This window comes from Chelmon rostratus, chromosome 22, assembly GCF_017976325.1.
Source record: "Chelmon rostratus isolate fCheRos1 chromosome 22, fCheRos1.pri, whole genome shotgun sequence".
NCBI lineage: Eukaryota > Metazoa > Chordata > Actinopteri > Chaetodontiformes > Chaetodontidae > Chelmon > Chelmon rostratus.
This window is the reverse complement of record NC_055679.1, coordinates 2,850,941-2,875,180: the sequence shown is the minus strand read 5'-3', so window position 1 is coordinate 2,875,180 and position 24,240 is coordinate 2,850,941. Positions and strand designations below refer to the sequence as shown.

The following is a 24,240-nucleotide window of genomic DNA, read 5'->3' as shown; positions in this document are numbered from 1 at the left end:
TGGCTTACGGGCGACTGATGTGGATGCTGCGGGCGACCTGCTGCCCGCGGGCACCGGGTTGGTGACCCCTGGTATACATAAAAACATGTCCTCCTATCTCTGTAGTTTTCATGTGAGACAGATTTCCCTTCTAGAACAATAAAGACTATCTGCCTGAAAAGCACTGCAATTTCTGGTTAAAAAACCCGAACACTGAACACATGGATTCTGTACTGTGTAGGAGTTTCATCTTTTTTTTTCTAATACATTAATACAGAATCTGGCATTTATCCATTTTGCAGTATTAAAAATGAGCCTCGGATTGAATATGCCATTAAGAAAACTTACAATTAGTATTGAACTTCCATATTATGTGCTGCATTCAGCCTAATAATTAGTGTCTGCTATTCTGTCTGAGTCTGAGCGAGTGGCTGATGACAAAGCAGATGAAATTCTATGAGCATTCTGCGGCACGCTTCAATAAGCAATCATTCCATTATAACCTTGCTGCTATGTCGCTGTGGAGAAACCGTCATTCAAAACAGAGTTCAGGCAATTTCCCCGAGATGATCCGGAGACAAATCAACACAGGCAGCAAAGAAGGTCAGTGTCTTTTGTCTGCCTTTTAGCCTGACCCACTGTGTTTTCTAACCCAAACAATAAATTGGTCAGTGTTCCTTCTTTAATGGCTGTAAATATTAAGATATGAAAGAGGCTGCATCCAAACTCTTTCTACCCTTGCAACTCCATGGGCCTGTTTCTGCCATTTGATATTCTATCTGGGACTGAAGCACCCTTAAAGCAGCTCTACTGGCTACAGACTTAATTGATTTGGAAAGTCTCCAACTCCTCAGTGGCCAGGATTACATCCTAATGTTCCATGTCTGCATTAAAGATTTAAGGCCTTAAAAAGCCTTCGGGCAAAACAAGCTCCCAATGCATGCTCCAAAACACGCCAACGACATTCTTAAAATTCCAGACTTTAAGACAGATCATGGTTCACCTGAAGAAGTTAAAGCAGTCATTCATGATTCAGGTCGTTCCGTTCATAATTATCTCAACTGCTGCCAGAACAAAAACATACAGACGTGTGAGATTCCTTCAGGCGTCGCCTGAAACCACAACGCTCCAGGAGCTCGCAGGGTGCACACACCTGCTTCTCCTCCTTTACTACAAGTGTTCTGAGGGAAGCACGTGCACAGATTAAACTTTCATAGAAACATATTCCTACTCACTCATGAGAAAGTAATGTTGGCTTCCGAATATTAACGGAAATCACTACAAGCTGAAAGCCCCCTTATTTCCATATTAGCTCTCATTTTGAGTTGTGTTTGGGTCCACTTGACAGTAAATCCGATTTTTCCTGTTCTTTTTTCTCTGTTTGACCTCCACCATGACAGCGAAAGACATGAAAGGCTCTGTAGAACTGGGGGGAACTGCTCTGTGGGTGGGTTCATCACTGTGAATGACGTTTTGCATATTACACATACTCACTTGATCCATAGTTGATATAAAAATGTGGATTAGTGCAGCTTTAAACAATCTAAAAGACAGGGGTCTGCTTTTTTTCCTACTCACTTTTATATTGGGGTGAAAATCATGAAAATGAAACTCCTTCAAGCTGCATTAATGTCTGCTATATTAAGACTGGATTGTGAAAATGGCCCTTGAGCTTGAATAGTTTTATGTGGAATGATGAGCAATGGATGCAAAATAGACTATCTTAGAATTCTAAAGCTTCTTGAATATTAATGCACACTGGCACTGAAGCCACCAGGTGCTCACCTGCAGCATGGCAGCAGCCAGGTAGACGGACATAAAGATGGGCGTCAGGGTGGTGTGTCCGCTCTTCATCAGATGGATGGTGTAGAGGAAGATCAGGTGGCCGGGGATCACTAAAAGGAGGAGCACCTGAGCAGAGCGATGATTGGCTCCTGAGAAAGGATGGAGGAGAAGGAAGGTTAAGGGTTAATGGCAGGGGATCGCTTCTTTACACTATGACTGAATAGGCTGGTGACAAATTGTGCCGTTTGAGTCAGCCCACCTACTGTCCCCGAGATTCAGAGTCCTGCTGGTTTTCATTCTAGACTTCTAACAAGGAATTAATTTACACCTGGGACAGCAGGGGATGGCAATTAACTGCCTGGTAGGGCAGAGAAGCAGCAGTACTGCAGCTCAGCAGCCAGAGCTGAGAGCCACAGCTTCAAACTGTGGACTTGGTACACAATTTAAAGCATGATTATAATCCTGGCAGCATTTTGATTGACCATCATGTCCAAACTTACTTGTGTATTTATGTGAAAGCCAAATAAAACATGTCAGGCCGAGGGCTTCTCATCAGCAATCAGCACAGCATTAATAATCTAGGTGCCTCTCAGCTATATTGGAGTTGGACAGTAGTGCTGAGACGATATGCTTGTTGCACAGTTCTGACCTGTACCACAGAATGTACGGCAGGGGTAGTAGCAGCCCTTGGCCTCGTCAGGAACCTCCCCAGGAGCACAGTGGAAATGCAGGTGGGTGGAGATCCTGCTCGACTGAATGGCCACCAGGTTGCCCCCGATTCCTGGACAAGACAGAGGAGTTCATGGTTCATGATTGGAGCAGAAACTTCAATGTGGGGTCAACTAAATGAAGAGACACAGGCAGGGAAATATGGCTATATAAAAACGCTGCAAAAAAAAAAAAAACTTTTTCTTTTTATATTTGGCAGAAGGTGGAAAAGTTGGTGTCCTGATAAAAGCAAAGTGCGACAACGTAAATAAATGATGACATACAGTACATGAAGCATGAGACTTCAACGTCCACTGCAGCTTCCACTGAAGAGACGGCACCATCAGGTTTGTGTGGAGTGATGAGGAGACTGTAACCTTCCTCACATTAATACATGAGGCCCACAGAAAATCCACATTGTTTTCCACTGCTCAGTCGCTCTTTTAATTACGTCATCTCATTGGGCCTGACTGGGGAATGTAGCACCACCAGTTCCTAACATTTACACAGCAGTGTGGTGGAAACATTCAATGATTTGTGTTTTCTTTTGGAGATTTTCAGCTACATCTGGGTGGAAATCTGTTAAAAATAAGTTAGATGTGAAAATATTCAGCTCTATGCGCTGTTTTCCCTGCGTTGCTCCTCTGATGTCTGCCCTCTCTCTCGCTCCTCTCCTGGTGATTGCTGAACAGTGTCAGGTTTTGGTGAGTATATTTTGTTCCTGTCGTGTTTCAATGAAGTGTGCTTGCAATGACGAAATGACTGTTTCTGTAAATGGAGTCTGGTGGCTCGGTGAGAGTGATACGGCAGCGGTTTCTGGTTAAACAAAAAGGATCTTTCTCTTTAACAAAAATTAAGGATCCTTTCCATAATGCTGTCAGACATTTAGAACAACATCTGAGCCTGTCGGTGGCAACAACACACACTTTTAGTGGATGTACACTGATGGTAGGCAAATGTTGCAGCCCGTTTCGCTGCCACCGGCTGCAGCTTTACACTGGAATACCGATTTCGAAACATGTTGTCCCCATTCATCACTTAGACATTTGTTTGGGACAGTGAAAACTTCCAGGACACAACTGACTGGTAGATGCAGTCCAGTGTGCACCTCAGCTGAAAGCTAACTGGTTAGTTACCAGTTAAAAGCTGCTGGGCCATCAAAAGCAAAATAAGCCGAAACTGACATCCCAACACTAAGTGGTATTTCTGTAGTCTCCGTAGCCTCTAGTTACATTTCTGAAGAGGCATAAGTCAGATACAGAATGCAGATGCAGCTCTGTGCGAGGGCTCATTCACCTCAACAGACAACTATAAATGCAGCTTCAGGCTTTGCAATATAATTACCTTGGCAGAAAAGAAAAAAAATCGAATCTGTTTTGAACAAACTATGATTTTCCTCTCATCTCTGTGTGCAGTTCTATTTTCTTCATGTGAGATTTTAATTAACATCAAGCAGATGAACAGTCATGAGAATGTGGGACGCCATCTGTACTGACAGAATCCAGGACCACTTTACATTCACACGCTGCGGCGCTCACACCTCCCTTTAGCAAGTAACACACAAACTAACTTCCCGCATCTTTCGTCCTTGTAGCCACAGTCTGGTGACTAAGCCCTGCAGGAGAGCTCGCATACATGCAGATATCAACGACAAAACTGGCTGACAGGTGGGCGCAGAGCAGCCAGGAAGAGAAGGGAAAAAGCTTTGCTAAGCGTGCCTTTGTGTCTGTAAGAAAACTGTAGAACTGAGAAAGGAAGTGTTTCTTTCTTCACAATCATAAAAAATGGATCATTTAAGTGCATGCAGTGCAGCAGGTAAACACATCTTCTATACGTAGCTGGCTTTCAGTCACTGAAGTGGTCGTGTGCTGCAAACCGTGCACGGAGAACAAGAAGCCGGATGTGTTTGTGTGTGTGTCCAACCAGGCCTGTTATTGTGATGAGTATATTAAATTAGACACTGTCAGCACCTCAGGGCGGTGTCCACTTAATTCAATCTATTGTGGTTCTTTGTCTGCCTGGTAACATTTTATTGGAGCGTTACCAGCGCTCCCACTGGGCCTGTAAAGAGACATAACTTCACAACGAGCAGTCACACTCACTCTGCCCCGTCTGTCCCCGTCTTATCACAGTCCTGCCCCCACAATCTGAATGTGCTACTGGTCTGATGTTAAAGAACAGTTCAATGCACTTGCTTGCTTCCTTTCCCAGAGTGATGTTAAAAATGGAGCTGGAGTTAGGAAATAGTTAGCGTAGCACAGAATCGCACATATTTAGGAAACTAAACTAGGGTAGCAGTCTTTATGCTAAGCTAGGCTAACATACTGGAGTTAGGAAGTTAGAAATAGTTAGCCTATCTTAGCATAAAGACTGCTACCCTAGTTTAGTTTCCTAAATTTGTGTGATTCTGTGCTACGAATCCCATTTACCTTCTTTTCATACTTGATTCCTTTTCTTATGCACTCATTTCCATTTGAGAAGATGTAGTTTGTGGTGCTATTGAACCATAGTGCATTATTTAGAGAGGTGTTTCTGTTATTTAGCCTCCCGACCAATACAATTCAACAACACAACAAATTACATACATACAATGTAATTTACTGTTAAGTACAGGTAATGCAATTTAAAATCACCATGTTACATTTGAAAGACCAAAGATCTGCTATTTATTTTCAATATTTAGTTATGTTCAGTTTATTAAACTCATACTATTTTTGTCACTTCTTCCCAGGCATGAGTAACTCCTGCTGATGGTGTGCATTATGATTTTGGGACAGCAACACATTAGTAACCCGCTAATGAACTGAGTAATTTCAGCATGCAATTTCACATTTCAAATATATTCTATGCACTTTGTATTGTTGTCAAGTCATGGTTAAAATCGGAATAATTGGCACTGATTTGACTTTCTGGCTTTCTGTCCTTAGGATGTTTGGGGTGGGTGGGGGGTAAGAGGGTGGAGGGTGTTCTTAACACCTCAGCAGGGGGCAGAGGTAGAGTGAAGCAGGTTTGGGGGCGATCTGGCTTATTCAGGTCACTGGGTCTGACAGGAGGAATGGGGATGAAGAGGATGAGGAGGTCTGGGCTGCAGCGAGGCCGCGTGGGGGAACTGCAGGGGGTCTGCGCTCCTTTCAGCTGGGCCACTGTGCCCGGAGGGGGGAGACACAGGAACTGTCTGCCCGGCGCCCGCTCATCTCATCTCTGCCCCTCTCCTCCAGGTATCATTTCATTTTGTTTATTTGAACACCAGGATGTGACATGAAAGCAAACACAGATAACATATAACAATATATCTAATAATAATGAAGAAAAAGGTGGAAAGAAGAGGAGGAAAATACTTATTGCTGGAAGAGAGACGTCATAAAGCAGACAGACACCTTATCTCAAAACAAACAGCAGAAGGACTGCGAACAGGCAAATATGCCAAGATGGCAAGCAAAGATTAAAGACTGTATTCGAGTGATGTCTGGTAGAAAACTGCAGAACAAGATGCAGCGATCAGCAGGGTCAGAAAACCACATCAAAGCCTTTTTAAGACCTTTCTAATGACCTAAAACTGAATTTAAAATCAAAATGAAGGGAGGAACACCAGGCCCATTTGTGATGTGATATATACTCGAGCTAATATAATGGGTGCAAGCGCATCAGGAAATTAACTGGCACACTACCTGGATTAACCATACCTGAATAGCTTTTAAGTCATTTAAATATTAATATAATTTAAGCAGCCACAGATACCTTCTGTAGCAGGAGAAATTGTACAAAATAGGCATGTATTCAAATGAAATAATGGAGGTCAGTGTGGTAAAAAGGAGGGGTCCTCCCTCCGTCTGTCTTTTCTTATCACGCGCTACACATCTCCTTCCCCACTCCATTCTAATCAAACACCCACACACCATCCTCTCACACTTTCTCTTCTGTCCGCCCTTTGTTCAGTTGTATTTTTTATTAGAACAGGAACCGTGGTGCATTTTAATCAGCTGAAAGACACGAGTCCACCGCCTCACTGCTTCCTCACCCATGAATAAAATGTTGTAAATCTGAGACAGTTAAAAAGTTTGCTGAGACCTGGGTTTTTCCGACACGCCGCACACGAAATCACACGTCGGCGGCCTCACAAACAGACATGCGCTTGATTGGCCAGCTGTTTGTGCCTGGGGTACGTCTCGATGGAAAACCAATTAGAGTCAGAATCGTATTCCATCTCGTTAAATGTCTCTCATTAATGGCATTTAAATTAAAAGCTTATCTCTTGTTGTGGAGGTGCCGAGCCCCGAGCAACCGTGGCTGAGCCAGTTAGCAGTGGCAGATAGAATGGAGAGGAACTGGAAGAGGACCAGTTTCGTCAAGTGGAGACGGACTGGACTGCCTAAACCAGACTCATTGAATAACTTATTTATGATGCTGAACATTTGGAGTTTGGATTTAGTAGCCTTCATTTATCCAGGGACTGTTGACAGAGTACAGTCTCTCCTTCTGTTTTCACATTCACATACATTCACACCTGCGAGCTGGACAGCACAAGACAAATAGACTCTATGGCATGCCATCCATCTTGTGTACAAACACTTTGTCCGTATCTCAGCTCAAAGGGTCAAAGTGTGCATTAATTGCTGAGAGGAACAAATGAGACAAACAACAACAGAGTTTCTTTCTTTCTAAACTTGCAAGTTAAAGCATCTCATAAAGAAACCTTTTAACAAATCACTGCATTTTCCAAGTTTTACTATACAAACCTATCCAGAAACAGACTTAAATCAACATACACATGCATTTCTGACTCATGTTCAAGTGCATTTGAATATTTGCTTTTACTATTAAGCCACGTTTCCAAACGAACGTAAGTCTTTTTTTAAATACACAGTCATGCTATACCTATAACAGGTTACAGTAAATATTTGATCTTTCTTGCTGGGATTTCACATCTTAATTACCCATAAGTCTTAGAGACTGTGAAAAAAGACACCAATGTATTCAGAACACTTACAAGCAGGAACAACCCAAGATATTTGCAGATTGATCATAAATCTAAGCAGAACTCAAACTCCATCACAAGAGGACAATTTCTCCACTGACAACACAGCCAGCCCATTAGACCAGAGTGCAAGGCGGCCGTAACGCAGCATGTGCTTTCAGTAAGTGGCGAAAGTCGTTCTGGAAAATGCATGACGTCACCAGCTAAGTTCTTTTATTACGAGTGGATGTAGACAAGGGTCAGCAGGTTGAGGAAAAGTGGCAATAAGCATCCCAGAAGATAGAATATGATAAAACACTCTGTCACACTATCCAAAAATGCATTCTGCCTTATGGGTGTCTTATGAGGCAGATGAGGGATGGGACAACTGGTCTAAAGATCTGCTGGGGATCCAGACTGACCAGACCAGTCTTAGACTGGTACCCTTGTGTTTCCTAACACATCATTTAACCTCCATTAAACAAGGTTTAAAATCTCTTTATACAGGTTGAATACTCTACACACATGGGCCATTGATGTCTTAAGCGACCATCCAAAAGCAAAAGCTAAGCGCTAAATCACATCAGCATGCTCACAGTGGCACTGCTAACCTGTTGATGTTCACCAGGTATTTTGTCATTAACCAAACTATAAACAGACTACACTTGATGATGGTGTTAGAGTAAAGATCAGGGGATGAAAGTTTTTACAATTCATCCTGACGGGGGCATGGATGTCTGAACCAAATTTCTGTGCAATTTCTTTCAAAAGCTGACGGGATATTTCAATAAAAGCCCAAAAGGTCAACTCATGGTGGCGCCAGAGAAAAAATCAGGGGATCAACAAAGTCAATAGGATTCATTGTCTGGAGACCATGACAGTCTGCGCCAAATTTCATGGCAATCTATCCAATAGCTGTTAAGATATGTCAGTCACTCACCAAAGTGGTTGACCAACAGACTGATAAACATCTACATCCTAAGAGCCAGAGTCCTAGTGCCACGAGAATGGTGACAAACACTGACCTATTAATATCTGACCTGTAATAATTTCCAAATCATTCCAAACTGACTTGAAATTAGAAGACTAGTATATAGCGCTCCGTGTGGAGGAATGTTGGACTCATACATTATGAGATCATAGGCCATACTGTTTGTGGCTACAGTACATGCATGCACGCAGGTAAGGAGGGATCAAGAACTTGTAAATGAAGGTCACTGACCTGAAGACCTCCACCTGAGCTATACATATGTTCAACCCCAATCTTGTGGTGTGACTGGTGGGTGTTGTATGTGGGTCACTGAGCGCAGCACAAACTAAAACCGACTCTTAGGAGTTGTGTCCTGCACTTTCACAGAGGAGAAACACGGGATGTGGGATTACAGCAATCTAATTGCACAAGCTTTGGGTTTTATTTACGTGTGTATATGTCTTTTCTAAATCCCCGGGGATTTAGGAAGCTATTATATGAAAACCTTCGGTGCACGCTTCCACCAGATTCTCCCTGTCTGTTCGTACCTCTGGGGGAAACAATTGCAAATCAAACAGTGACACCTTGAAGCCATTCAGAGTGAAGGAAGAAGAGGTGCAAATACTGCGACTCACCGTTGATAACCGGGGTGTACACGACAATGCCGGCCAGATTTGGGTCAGACACTGTTTTGTCCAGGATGAGCCCTCCGATGCTGCAGAAAACAACATAAAAAGATCATTAACTGGTGTCACTGTGTGTGTGTGTGTAGAAGATGGAGATAGAGAGACAAAGAGGGGCATGGAAACAGAAAGAGAGAGCATTGTCTTAATCTCAATGCTGTCCACAGTGAATTTGTGTGCTGCTCTACAAAAGCTACTCAAAATGCATCATCGGTTGCACTGAATGGTGAAGATTAGAGAGAGAGACATACAGTACAAGAGAAAGAATGGAAGATTTTTTCAGTAGTTTTAGAGCCAATATTTGTGTTTTCTTACTCCTGGATAAAAGCCTGGGAAATGTTGGATCACCTGCACTGCGTGTTGAGAGGAGGGCGTAAGAAAGAGTGAGTGAGAGCGAGCGAGACAATCAATCCTTTCCTACGGGATGTATTAGCGAGGCTGCCAGGCTCAAGGGGACTGGAGGGTGTATGTGCTCGGGTGCTGCAATTTGTTTAGGGGATGAGTCATCAAGCAAACCAGACACCGGGAGTCGCAGACACAGAATAGCTGTTCTTTCCCCTTTGAAGACTAAACACACACACACACAGTTACATACACAAACACACACCTGCTGATGACCATGGCAGTGATGACTGGCTCCCATCCGGAGTAAAGCAGGGTGCGGCTGGCTGGGTGCTTGGAGGAGATGACGATCCACAGAGGAGTCAGACACATGAAGAAGGCGCAAACCAGTGATGACACGTAGGAGTAGGAATCTGGGGAAAGGGAAGAGATGCATTCATTTTTACTCTTTGGGTGGTGGGGGTTTGAAGCCTATCCCAGAATGCACTAGAGAAATGAAACCTCCTGGGTACTGTTAGAATTTTTTCACTATCAGTGCCAATATGATATCAGTTACAATACCAAAATGATTTCTCCAGTAACTTAGTTTGAGGAATACAAACATGTTTTCTCCATTTTGCACTTTGCATCAATGTTTAATGCTGACCATGGTTATTTAACGTGCTAAACATGAATTGAGGCCCCCACTGACCTCATATTCCACTCTGTGAATTTGAGTACACAAGTATCTCTTTGATTAAATGTATTTACTTGGGAATGTGCACCTTTTAAACAATTTGAACTGAAATAACAAAATTACTTAAATCTGGATTTCCATACACTCCACATCTCTCTATATTTAATCATATTTTGGCCACTCAACAAGAAAGGATCCCAGATAATGCAGAATCTGCATTAAGGCCATTTCAGGTGATATAGAGCTGTGTTGAGATTACGCCACAAAAATTTCAATTAGTCAAATTGCAGCAATCAAACTGACACAATGTGGATTTACAGTGAGGCTGCAGCACACCTTGCCCTGCTGCTAATCCAACCTTGGCTGTACACAGATTGAAATGTGGCTTTTCTTGCACACAGTGAGAAAGTTTATTCATGACACATGATGTCATCCATAGCAAAGGGGTCGGCCCCACCCTTCTCTTAGCTGAGGAGTTCTCTCCATTCCTCAGTAAAAGTCCTTCTCTGCAGCTATGTAAATAGACTGAAAGAGGAAATTCTTAACTGGGAACTTTCAGCACCATTTAGACTCCTGCTGGTAAAGTAGGTTACTTTGTGAATATGGCTCAATATCTCCTCACTGAAGCCAGAAGCATGCTTCTCCAGGCCACAAGTAGGCAATCATGCGGGGAGGGGTTGAATCAATCAATCAGCTTGCATGATGTGAAGGTCCACACAGGACCGTGTTGACAATTTGGTTAACCATAACATCCTTCTCTGCGTAGGTTCTCACAGACTTTTATGTGTCTCTTTATAGAAGGATAATTCCAGCTGAGGACTTACAACTGTCAGTCAACTGTCACGACTGTTGAAATGATTGACTTCTAAACAACACTAAGAGTTCACAGACAGCATGCTAACACGTTTACAGTGAAAGCATTAGCATGCTGATGTTTAGCAGGTATAATGTTTGCATGTGCACCATCTTAGAGCTGATGATGGCTGAGGATGAAAAGTCACCAAAGTCACAGGGGCAATGAATGTCTGGACAAATTCTTGTGGAAATCCATGAAAAAGTGGTTGGGATATTTCACCCAAAATCAAACATGGCAAACTCGTAGTGGCGCAAGATGAAAAATCAGAAGATCAGCAAAGGTATTAGGCTTCATCATCTGGGGACCATCAATGTCTGTACCAAATTCCACGGTAATCCATCAAGACATGCTTAAATCTGGACTAAAGCAGTGGACCAACTGACCAGCACTGACCTCCCAAGGGCCACTGCAGTATGGTTACAGATCTAGGTGCTTTAAAGGTGCTTAACTTACTTTCCAATTTTCTGAACCTGAGGTACACCAAGCAAACAAAAGGAGACAAGATTTGAATTTCCCAAAACATTTGCTCCATCAACATGTACAGTGGATGCTGCAAATTTTCCATTTCTGACAAATTTCTCCCTCACCACTTTCCTTAACATTAAGCTGATTTCCACTGAGGTTAAAGGAAAGTAATTAGGTAAGGGAAAATGATGGGAAAAGTCTCCAACCCATGAGAGCTGCATATGTTGTAACTGTGAAAGGAAAGTGGAGCACCAAGAGGAAACACCAACACAGGGAAGGTTTCTCCTGCTTTCTCTCTACAACTATACCTCTTTGTTCAAACTACAATACAGCACAACACAGCTATTTTGAAAGAGTAATTATGGTAAAGCACCTGCTTAGAGCCACCACCAGATGTTTCCAGCAGGATTCTGTTCCAAGCACTAAATAACTGTCATTAGGAAACAGTCCCAGATTTATTATCTCCACGGTCTCATAGGTAGAGAACAGAAAGGGCCCACTGTTCAGTTCAGGGTATAATGGGCTCTAGCAGACCTTCAGTCCTAAAATATAAAGCTGAGGCAGATATACTGAGGCACACATTTGAAAGGGGAGCCTTGTCCCACATCAACACAGCTGCCTACCTAAGCTGCAGACATTCACAGGGAATCAGACAGTGAGTTGACATACACAGAGCAAACTAGCTATCAGCCGTGCTCTAATTAAGGTCTTCTACAGGTTAAACTGTTTACATGAACCTCTGACACGCCGCCACAGAGTATCGCTGTTGCCGTGAATAAACCACCAAACTGAACAATTGATATTCCTGTCCATCTCTGCTGGAATACATTTTGCTAAAAACGCTCTGCCAGGAAAAAGAACGGCACGGCTGCCAGCTATCTCCTTTAGCTGAGAGATGGCGAGATGCTTCTAATGCAGGGGAAAGAAATGATGATCCCAGCAGTGATGATAAGCACTGCAAGCTTACATGGTGTATGATGACAGAAGTGCCCGAGGCCCAGCATGAGCTCGCAAATGTAAAAACAACAAGTGAGAGAAGTAAGATGGTTCAATCCTGGTTAACCAGACATCTGAAACAGGATTACACAAAGAAAGGACCTGCCAGTTACTCTCACGTTGATGTGTTGACATGGTGACTTGATGGGTAGGGACTGAAAGTTGGATGCAGTGGCAAAAAAATATACTGTAAACAGTAAAAGAGCTATTTTAGGCCTCCAGGTCTCTGGGAGTCCTATTCATTTTTCTACATAGACGATGTTACACGAGTCTGGAGCACTTGAAGGACATAAAACCTTTCTGGTTGAATGATCAGCAAAAAAAGATCAACTGAGCAACTGAGTTAGAAAAGAGTTGCTTCTTTGATACTATTTGATCACATATCTCTGTGTCCACAGAGATATGTGATCAAATAGTTAACATTTGGCAAGCCATCCAGTCACTAAGCTTAAAGCTGCACTAACCAATATGTTTTTATTAGCAAACGGTTAAATGATGACATGTGGAAGGTGTCACGAGTAGCGACAAACCAACAGAAAATTATGACTAGACCCTACAGTTGCCCTCAGTTTGACACAGCTTAATAGCAGCTTTCGGCCGATTGTGTTAGTCTTGCAGCCCACATCTTACTGTTTGGTTCACCCTCGGTGCTCTCCTCAACCCTTTTTGGCAGCTGGCAGCTGTTTTCAGTGAAAAGACTCTGATAAACCCCCCGTAAACTCCCTCTACAGCACTGCACAGCAGCCAGACACAGCTGGCAACTAGCTGGTGAACATAATAGAGCGTTTAGCACCTAAAGGTCCAGATATTTTTTTCTCAAGACTTAGTGGAGATCACAACAGAGCATAAAAAAGAGTGAGGGTGACAGAGTGAGAGTTTAAGGACAGAGGGTGTCGTTTTATAGATCGTAAAGATCTTTGTAAAGATCTCAATTTGTGGTATCGGGCTAAACAGATATCATACTGGACTTAGATTTGCCAGGTGGTCAAAAGAAGACTCAAAATAAATGTTAATTTTGCTCGGTATGGAGTGTTTGCTAACATGTTGTCCATATCACCTTCACAAAGTGATACAGTATGCCAGTATTGGGTTTATGGCTTGTTCTGCTGCCCCCTAGTGGCCAAAAAAAATTAATTAATGGAGCATTAAAACTCTGTTGTGTCCGATACTAATGGCAAGCTGACATGATAAAACAGCAGTGTTTCAGATTCAGGGTCAGTTCTGAATTAATTCAGCAACTACAGCAAAATGTTTTGTTAACTGGCAAAGCTTTCTTTATTAGCTCCAACTGATTTATGCCTCCGGCTGCCTTTTTCTCCACAGCAATGCTCATGGGTATTGTAGGGATTACAGCCATACACCATGACAAGCTGATGAGAAAAAAAAAAAAAAACATGATTTCTCAGAAACAAAAAATGCATCTGTATTATCATTCAAATATCCTGGAGACTCCCGTGTTTCTGTGGAGTGACATGGTGGACACCATTTATAGAAACCTGTCATGGAAATTTCCAGTGAGAGAAAGCACCAGAAACCACTCCCACTTTGCAACTCTATGTGGTATTTTGGTTGAAAAATGCTACTTTAAGTCGTCTGTGAATTCTATTAGCGGCACACATACTTGGATCCAGACATTTCTACTACTCTCTGGCACTTTTTTATGGCACAGTCTTCTGCCAGTTTATGGCTCCATGTAATGATGTGGTGAATAAAAAAATAGTAATATGTATTGTAGATAACGCTCTCTGTCTTTATTGTGGGCCAATTCACAGGTGTAAATGCAGCCAGTGTCTCAGTATTTGAGTGGAGATCCAACCTGATTTATTAATCTAGCTCAATGCCGGCAAATTTAATCCCATTTTGTTTACATCATCGATTCGGTTCTCTGGTGGACTGCCCTGAAATGGCCCAGCGTTGCCACATCCACACCAACACACAAACTGTGCTCGCACACAAGCTCTGGCCCCATTTTTAGTGTTTGCGCTCCATCTCATGCTCTCATTATCCCTGCTTTTATCTATTGTTGAGCCCTCTCACTGAGGCTCCCTGTAACAACCCTGTTTGTTGAAAGCATTTTAGAAATAAACTTGACTGGGCTCAGCTTGGCTCCTGCAGCTACTACGTCTCGCTGGTGTCTCATCTCTACTCTGGTATGCTTCAAATCTGGAAGCACCAAGTTCTAATCTGCATAGATAATCAAGTGATTTAAATTCAGTTAACTGACCATTAGTCCGCGTGGCTGGGCTCAAGAACAACGAGGCCACTGTCCTGAGAGTGACACAGCCAGACAGCCTCAACGCACTGCCCTGCCATGGAAATATGAAATCTGAAGTGTGTTTAATACATTTAGCTCACAGCGCTAAACTGTTCCTTTCATAGTGGTGAACATCTATGTCATATAATTAGACCTGACAGGGTAAGTTAGCACGAGACGCTTTCCAAGAGGAAACAGCTTCCAGTGTACGCTGCATTAAGTAATACAAGGTGGTGCAACACAGGTCTGGGTGTGATATGAATTAAACATGAGGAATGTGTGGTGAGAGGAAAAAGAGATGGTCTGTTCTGCAACTTGAGGGTAGGACCGCTACAGAGAGGCAGGAGGGACCTCTACTGGCTGACTGAGGAAGTGTTTTGTAGTAGACTCCATTATAAAACCATGTATGATTGGCAATGTGTTACTTGTGTTAATGAATTAATAACTGGAAACTAGGACAAAATCATATATCACTTCAGTATTAACATCACATCATCACATGTCTGCGTGAGTAATGGACAGGATATTAAAATTAGACGAATCAGGCATGCCAAGGCTGCTTTCACTCTTTCAGTTCTGGTCTGGTTCAAACTGACACTGACTCTCCACAAACCAACAAGAGTTGTAAGCATGAAGCCATACAGACTGATGGGTAGCTCACTGATTGGACAGTTTTGGCAGCTGTCATCCTGCATCATCAGCTCTACGTGGACCCACCTGGGGAAATCAAATTCTACTGACTGACAGCAGGTCAGGCTGTACGTAACTGAGCCTCATGAGTTTATGCATGTTCTCTGGTGTCACAAAGAGAAGAAATGACTGATTAAGAGCATTACTAGTCCAGACTGCAACTACACCTCAAATGTCCAGAAAGGGTGACAAACAAAAACGTATTAAAAAAATTAGGTACAACACACAATTCATTTTCATTTTACCAGGGAGAATTTGCTTGTTCCCTGTAAAAGCAGGCGGCTAGAAAGGGATCTGCAATGGCATTTACACTAGCTAATAGCACTGAATGTGCATGAATAAAGTTCTAAAGTTGTGTTTTTGTCAAAGTTATACATTTATGTCTTTATAGACTGACAGAACAACAGATGCTGGACAGTTAAAGTTAGAATCTTGAAGATTTTCATTTAAATAGGCCTAAATGTCTGTGACGTCACTATCTTTTACGAGTGAATGAGTTAACACAATGATGACTGAGCCTATGGCCCCTATCACAGTGTTGCAATAGTTAAATATTTGCAGCATTTAAAAAACTGCAAATATTGTATTAAGTTACTGCTAACTCAAACCGAACACTTTCTACTGCTGCAGCTTCATATTAAAAGCATCTGACTGACGAAACATGACTGGACTTTTATTGTGAAGCACTCACAGGCAGTGCTGTGTGTATGTCAGTGAACTTCACTAGCCATCAAAAATGCGTCTACAAAACAAAACAGTCATTTTTGGCATTTTTTGACAGCGTATCAGGTTGTATTAATGGAACAAGAAGGAGCAGCCACAGTGTGCAGTTAGATGAAGAGCAGCAGGCGACAGACTGCAAACCATGTAACAAACTCTGTCTGGTTTCACTGCTTCCTGTTGTCCGCAGACTCTCCGTGTGCAGCACAAAATCACCACAGATCACACACGCTCGCAGAATGATGGAAAAACGTCAGTTGTTGCCTGACTTCCTCATTAGTGCAAGAATACTTTGTTTCACTGCCTGCAGTATTAAACCGCACCAGTAACAGTAACAGACCGAAATCTGGCATTTTTAATGAACTCATTAAAATCAGAAGTGTCATGCTGTGTCAACCTTAATACTGACATACTTTCTGCCCCAAAATGGCCCATGGTAAGTCATGAATTGTTTTCAAATGAACTTTGCTGTATGAATCTGACGAAATTATGCAACTTTAAAAAAAGAATCAAACCACATGCCACAGAACCACTCCCTCTAAATCTCTCTGCTTACGGCCGTCCTTCCCATGCAGCCTTACCCCAGCTGCATGTGTTTACTCTTGTGTTCTCCTCTTAGCCTTAATGGTGAAACACTGTAGGAATTGTGCTCCCTCTGGTTTTCTGCCACAAATCTCTTTTATGTGCCAAACACAGTGTACAATCCTGAAGAGAGATCGGCGCAGGCTGTAACTTTTTAACAGCGATGGAAATGTCAAAATTACTAGTTGTGTCTCAATTCCACGTTATACGATATAAAACAATTAAGTATGTCAACTCCTTGTGTACTCACTGCAAACAGTGTGCTATAAAGATTACTATATGGCATTTGCTGTGTATATTCAGAGTGTACTCTGAAGGTAGCAGCTGTTCACCTACCCAGGCACTTGTAGAGGCCTTGGCTTATCCAGGCCAGGATTGCCAAGGTTATGAGGTCACCAAAACTGGCAGCGATGGGTGTGGCTACGTTGTCCGGGTTGATGCCCGTCTTCTTCGAACCCACAATTACACCAACCATGATAATACCTGAACATGACAAAAGCAGGGTGGAGCACTTGACTAACAGTCAGCACATTACTGCTAACTTGCAGGAATTCTTACACACACAGTCTATCATCAAGAAATATCTGTTTTTTCAATGCAAGTGAGATCAGTTACAGACACTGTTTGTGAAGACGACAGGATTGACGAAGCTTCTCCACAGCAACAGTATTAACAGTTTATTTTAAACCGTGGTACTCAGCTGTGTGTGTGTGTGTGTGTGTGTGTATTTACCCTGCAGCAGGGAGGCTATGAAGGCCGTGGCCACGCTGCTGGAGCACAGCAGCACAGCATGGCTCATCTGGAACTTCCCCTCTGGGATCCAACCAAGAACCACGGCAGCTACGGCAGCCAGGAAACCCACCACAGTGGCCTGAACCTGGGGGAGAGAGGCGGGGGGATTCACCTGCTGTGCTCTTTTACTGATAATAGAACACAAGCACTAGCGTTGCTTTAGGGAGGTAACTGTCCGTAAAAACGTGATACTGTAACTTACATCAGATGCTATTGCGTAACACATCAGACAAACAACGGTAAAACGCTGCAATGTTGCATGTTTTACGATGTGTTTATCAGTGTGTTGGTAGATGATTAGCAGAGCTTGTACTCAGTCTTACTACACAGGCAGGGCTCAATAAAAGAGTCTGAGTTAACGCCCACCTATGTCCAACCAATTACCAGCACTGGTAGTGGCAATGTGTATCAAGAATATAATACACCATGTCACATTTAGAGAATTATATACATTTGATAGTATGTAGGTGGGGCTTTGTGCTGATTAAATATTATTACATTTGTTTATTTGATTCTTCATTATAATATTTAAAATCAGTAAAGGTGCCTCTGAGAACTGCATTCAGCTTGAATTACTTGTGCATATCTGCGTAGAAGCTAATAAAAAAACAAACATTGTGGCCTAATACTGATTCGGTTTTATTGAAAAGTGTCTGTTATGTGTAAGTGGTCAGGTCAAGTGTGTGTGTGTGTGTGATTACCTGCTTCAGTGCCAGGTTGCCTATAATTAGATTCCACTTCTCTATTGGAGAATCCATCTTGCCCACATTGACCTGTGTTGGGAGGGAGGACAGAATAAAGAAAAAGCAAAAGTAATATTCTATGGATTTTCAGTGACTATGCCATGACCTGAAAAGTCTGTAGCCCCACTATACATAGCTCCCCAGTTTTAGAGGACCAAAACTAAGTGGACAAATCATGATGAACTTAGTATTGTGTGTTCATAAAGTTGGGGGCGATATAAGAGACAGATTAAAGAATCGAAGCGGTACAGGCAGAGATATCCTGACTTTCAGGCCCTGCTATGGGTCAAGCTCCCAAAACACTGGATCCTAAAAATGTTTTCTTGAAAGCATCCCCACCCAGTAGAACCGAGCATCTTTCAAGCTCCACAGCCCCAGTATGGAAAGCAAATTTGTCTCCAAGCTCAAGCAGAGGCAGCGTTGTGTTTACACAGGCTGAGCAGTACTTCCTTTGGAAATGAATTCCTCATATTTAATATTTGATGTCAGATTGTTTGCAGTGAATGGCTGTCTGAAGTCTACCAGCAACAGAAAACCTCACCGGTGATGCTCTGTCAGGCCTGTGTTTCTTGCTCGTTTCAAGGATTTTTTGGCGACAGTTTGGTTTTGATAAGTGATAAGTCTGAAATTCATCTGATTTGACCAAATTTGGTGTTATTTTCAAGCAAATATTTTCACTTGAGAAACCAGAAATAGTTCATTTTTGTCAGGTGTGCTACCCAAAAGATTAACTAATTACAGTCTTACAGTCTGACTATACAGGCTGGTGTTGTGGTCAGGGTTAGTAGGCTGTGAAAACATGCTGGAGTGACTCTTTAGTCAACTCACAGATGTTGACTAAAGCTGTTTTGCAGCTTTACCGCATAAATTACATTGAGCTGGAGGTGAGCCACGGTTTTAAATATACATACATATGCCTTTGGACTGGACAGGTTTCATCCCTCCTTAAAAAATCTTTTCCTGTTACACAGCTGATGCCAAAATCAATAGTTAAATCCAAACAAGCTTCATAATCTATAAATACTCTATGCAACATTTTCACTAGTTGAGTAACTGTAAGCAGTCCTGCAACATGTTTCAGTGAGGCACAACCCCCCACACTGTGAATCACTGTCTGTTTCACAGCTGAGCCGGAGGAGAACAACAGTAACACAAAGACAAACAGTTTTTTGGGACGCTGAGGAGTATCGGCTCACACTGAGCTCTGCTGTCCGTGTTGACACAGCACTGTGAATGTGGAGCCTGTATGTGGGGAGCCAGGGGCCAACGAGAAGAGCCAAAAACCAAACAAAGAGACGATTCTGCTCTGTCACTTCTTCAGCTTCTTCGACTTCACTGTGTTTGAGTAGCGGAGACAAACAGAGACCTGCACTGAGGACTCTCTGACAGGTTCTGCTGAATAAGTGCTTCATGCCCTTCTGTACGGGACTGTAAATGCACAGGTTTGTGCAGAGTGGCTTTACAGGAGCTTATGTAGGGCTGCTTGACTATGGCAAAAATCCTAATCAACATTATCTTGGTCAATACTGAAATCACGTTTATTTAACACAATAACTCACTGACTTTGGAAAGATCATGCATAACAGTGGATTTCCTTGAACTTTAAATAAGAAATATCTTATAATAATAATAATAATAATAATAATAATACAAGAAACGCCGGCTTGACAAGGATGTCACGACTTGTCACTTAACCACAATGAGCTGAATTGAACATGCCGCAGCCTGGCTCAGGGTGAGGTTGGACTTTTAGGGAGGGGTAAAAACGCACAGCTGTACAGGAAAGAGGTGCCTGGAATTGTAACACAAAACAAATGACAGCGTCATTGCGTAATGACGCTGTCATTGCGACACAATAATCTTTTTATCTTGATTTTCTTGGTTTTATATTAGTTGGAAGCCAAAATCATAACTGAAAATAAAATTTAATTCATCGGCCAGATGACACTAACAAGCGAACCTGTTCCCTCCTCACTGCTCTTCCCTTTTTACTGCTATTGTTCTGAGACGTCGAGGTGGAGCAATAAATTTGCCATCTGACTGTTAAACCGTCCTGGTTGCAACAGCCCCTCTCACCTCCCTCCACAGGAAATCGCCCCTCACTCTGCTGCATCAGCAAATTCCTCGACTAATTCCTAATCCGCAAAGCTCTAACACCAAAAATCCATTCAAGAGGCTCCGAATTAATTCTTACTTGAAACTCTCCAAAGTGATTAGAACATGAACTTAGAAGGGGACGGTGAGAGCAGAGAGAGCTGGACTGTTTTTCTCCATTTCACCTGACACAGTAGAAGACGTTCAAGATGTAATTACGGCCTGGAGCGGCTGTACAGAACGTGACAGAGATGACCAACGACAACCATACACAGAAAGAGGCTTAGCCTGTGGAGATGAGACACCCCCACAAAAAATTATGTCACGCCACACAAACAAACACACCCGCTCAATAACACCGCACATCTAGACCTTCATCCACAGCAGCTAAAAGGACGTGTCATGAGGCTGACTGGAAACTGTCAGCCAAGAACAAAATAAAAAACTAAGAGGCTTTCTGTCGACTAGGCAGAAGGGAAAAAAAAAAAAGGCAAACAGCAGTCACTGCAGCATAATGCTAGATTCCAGCCGTCTAATTACAACTAGAACAAGTTGTGGCAGAAAATTAAACATGTCATCCAAAGAAAGAAAAACAGACAGACCCCTCGTCAGGAACTGTCGTCTGCGTAGCTCTTTCAAATCAGCTGGCGAATATACGGGGTGTCAGATCCTCCGCAATGTTTGTTATGTCTTAATATATGCATATTTTACTGTCTAAACTTTTTAGTGACAAAAGCTAAATCCATCCCAACTGAGTATAAAAACATTAATTACTTTGTTTCCTCATGTTTCATACTGCTGTGTATGTGCGTGTGTGGACATGTCTTACTCATGTTGTGGGGATAGTCCCCATACCATAAATCATTCAATTTAGGGTGAAGACTTGGGTTAGGGTTCGGTACAGGTACTGTTTAGGGCTAGGGTTAGGGAAAGTCTCCAGGAAAGCGTTCGAGTTAGGGGTTAAGGGGGATGTAAGTCAATGTACCGTCCTCTGAAGTGATGGAATCATGACTGTGTGTGTATGAGTGTGTGTGTTTGGCTCACCGCTGTTGACAGCCTTGAGGCCAGAGTCATCTCCAGGTTGCCTTTGAGGCCGAGCAGAGCAGGAACCAGGATGAAGATCTCTGTGATGTACTGAAATGCCTCCCAGTGCTGTGGACGACACAAGGAAGCCATACGTTGAAAATCATTTTAATATGTCTGACCGTCTAATCACTCAACTTTCACACAGACTCATTTGACATTCAAATTCAGATGCTACGCTGTCGATTAGATAAGGTAAATTCCTCTCTTGCATATGAACTTCTGACCCTGCGGACTAGATCTAACTGTATCATCAGACTGGTTGTCTCTCTTGTAAAAAAATCATGGCAGTAATTCAATAAAGGTCTCAGGGGTTTAAAACTGCAATTTCAAGTGTGCTCACTTTTGGTTTTTACCTCCAAATAAAGTGGTTTAGATAATCTGATAAACTGGCTTGTTTGCAACCCGTCTGAATGTCTGACCGATGGTGTTTTTTGCCATTCAGACTTTGTTCTTGTGATGTTACTGTATTCCCACGTCTCAATGGCCCATGCTATGAAAAAAAACCCCAAGCGTAATAAACTGGACTTAGCCTTTAATGCTTACTGTCTTGAGCTCTCAACTATGCTGGTTGTTGTTTGAATAATAGCTGTATTGTGGCTCAGCTTACCTGCACAATATCCAGCACCATACCAGCTGATACGGTTCCAAATCCAGCGAGCAGGAAAGGCACCAAGATCTGAAGCGCCATGGCCAGCGGCGACTCCTTGGGCATATTTTGCACATCAGATACCAGCCCTTCTTCCTCACCCTCTTCCTCCTCCACATCTGCCTCCTCCCCAGAGAGTCTCCTCTCAGCCAGCATGGGCTCTGTTTCAGAGTAGCCTCCATCTCCGCAGTCAGATAAAGTCACAGAGGACCGAGAGGCCCGATCCAGGAGCCGCCGGCCTTCTGTGTGTGATGCCTCTTGTCTGTAGCCATTCTGGAGCGAGCCGGCCTCTGGCTTAGCTCCGAGGTCCACCATGGCTAGCCGCTCTTCCTGTAGCTTGGTATAACCAGTGGGGACCATGGTCTGGAACAGAGAGGCAATCCGACCAGAGGAAACAGGCTTCAGGGAGAGAGCACTCCACCCGCCACCTGCTCCGCTCATACGCACCGTCAGGCTAGAGCCCAGGGAGTCGCCTATAGCTCCTCCCAGACTCTGGATATTCATGATGTGGTCTACGGCTGCAGTGTCTCATCTCCTGTCATCAAGTCTGAGAACGGTGTACAAATGATAGACAGTCAAACTGGTTTACTCTGGCTCAGGTGCACCATCCATGTTAGACACTGGATACAGGAACTCATCAGCCTGGGGAGAGCACACAAGGAAAAACAACAGAAACAGAATGGCTGCAAGGACAGCAAAACACATCCTGGAGCAATAATCAGCATGATATTACACTAAGCCGGAGCAGCTGAGTCACCTTATGAAGAGGAACTCAGTCAGAAACCAGAGGAGGCTGAAAAAAGGAGCAGCTGTTTTCTAATTAATTACAGACCGGTCTGAGGGATCAATGCAACTTTATCAACATGACTGGTAAGTGTTTGAATCAAAAGTTCCCACATCATTACAGCAGCTACAGGCTTTCTGTTTCTTGAAGATATGGCCATTGACATTTGGTCCTCTGTCACCAGGAGAGTCTTGCTCATGATCACAGCTGAGTGTCGGACACTTAGCTGGCAGCTTCAGGCCATTAGCACAGCACACAACTGCCAACGCTACTCGCCATGTCTCTGGATGTTGAAACCACAGCAGCGCAGATAATGCGACGTTATCATCAGTAACCTTGTGTCAACAAATGTAAAGTGGAGGGACACGATTTTTTTTACGCTGTCTGGTTATCAGAGCGCACAAGCAAAAGCAGCAAATATACGTTTTAAATATGTCATTTCGGTTAGACCACTGTTGCGTGTCTTATGCTGACGATGCAGTCCAGAGACCACAGGCTGTATATCGTTACTTTGCCCACCCTCTATCTCGCACTTCATCAGTCTTCAGGCCTTTCATATTTACTTACCTGTCTCAGTTCACAGCAGTTCTATTTAACGGCTTCGTGTGGCACAAGCTAATGTTTACTGATAACCTCGCTAAATACGAACATTTTGGCTAGTTGTGGACATTTGTTTATGTTAGCTAACACTGTGCTATGTAAGCTAGCTGTGTACGAATCAAAACAGTAGCAGACACGGCTCCCTACTTTCTTATGCGTTAACCGGGAGAATACAGTGTCCAGTGTTAGCTAGCGGATACCAAAAACAAAGACAAACTTAAAACTAAAAACGAATTCTATTCTACTCGTCACCGGATTTAATTTCTTTTCCAGGAGTTACCTTTCTGCTCCGGGGACATTTTATCCAGCAGAAGAGATGCGAGTCTTCTTCCCTGACAATCGGCCAGCCAGAGGACCGCGTCAGAGCAAAAAGTGCCAACAAAGCTCGTCTATGTTGGGAAGATAATCCACCCAGTTTGAAAAACGGTGTACGTAATCTCCACTGCATAGACCGGCAGAGTTTTAAAAAGTTTAAAGACAGTTGCTTGATGCACAAGAAAAACAAAATATGTTTCCTTCAGGTCCTAATACTTTAATAATTTCTGATTGTATTCACTTATTCACTCGGCGGAATGATGCAATTATCTGAAATATTATGTTGTCACTAAATCAAATCACCTCTGTGCTTTCAACAGATAGAGATAAATTCATGATGTACGTGATTTTCATTGAAATCGACTGGATCAATCCTACCTGAAAGGTTTCGCGGTAACGAAAGCAAGTTAGAGTGAGATCTCCCGGTACACTGCGGCCTTTCTGGTCAGAACAAAAAGTGCCAGAGATATTTTGATTGTAGTGCGCAGTCGCAGTGTACACTTTACTATCGTAGCTGTCC

At 42.9% G+C, this 24,240-nt stretch overlaps 1 protein-coding gene across 2 annotated transcripts in view; it reads right to left on the bottom strand.

Annotated features, from left to right (window-relative positions):
• The window catches only part of slc41a2b (solute carrier family 41 member 2b), a 34,802-nt gene extending 10,638 nt beyond the window's left edge, over positions 1 to 24,164 (bottom strand). The window contains exons 1-10 of one of the 2 annotated variants that reach the window (XM_041963728.1): positions 24,099 to 24,164; positions 21,983 to 22,663; positions 21,334 to 21,441; positions 18,154 to 18,225; positions 17,393 to 17,537; positions 16,997 to 17,143; positions 9,687 to 9,834; positions 9,032 to 9,111; positions 2,414 to 2,545; positions 1,765 to 1,913 (exon numbers count right to left, since the gene is read on the bottom strand). In XM_041963728.1, the coding sequence (XP_041819662.1) occupies positions 1,765 to 1,913; positions 2,414 to 2,545; positions 9,032 to 9,111; positions 9,687 to 9,834; positions 16,997 to 17,143; positions 17,393 to 17,537; positions 18,154 to 18,225; positions 21,334 to 21,441; positions 21,983 to 22,525 (1,524 nt within the window). In that variant the 5' untranslated portion in view covers positions 22,526 to 22,663; positions 24,099 to 24,164. Of the gene's footprint in view, positions 1 to 1,764; positions 1,914 to 2,413; positions 2,546 to 9,031; positions 9,112 to 9,686; positions 9,835 to 16,996; positions 17,144 to 17,392; positions 17,538 to 18,153; positions 18,226 to 21,333; positions 21,442 to 21,982; positions 22,664 to 23,685; positions 23,986 to 24,098 lie in introns of those variants that run through there. The other variant, XM_041963727.1, reaches the window with a different exon arrangement.
• Between the last annotated feature and the right edge of the window lie 76 nt (positions 24,165 to 24,240).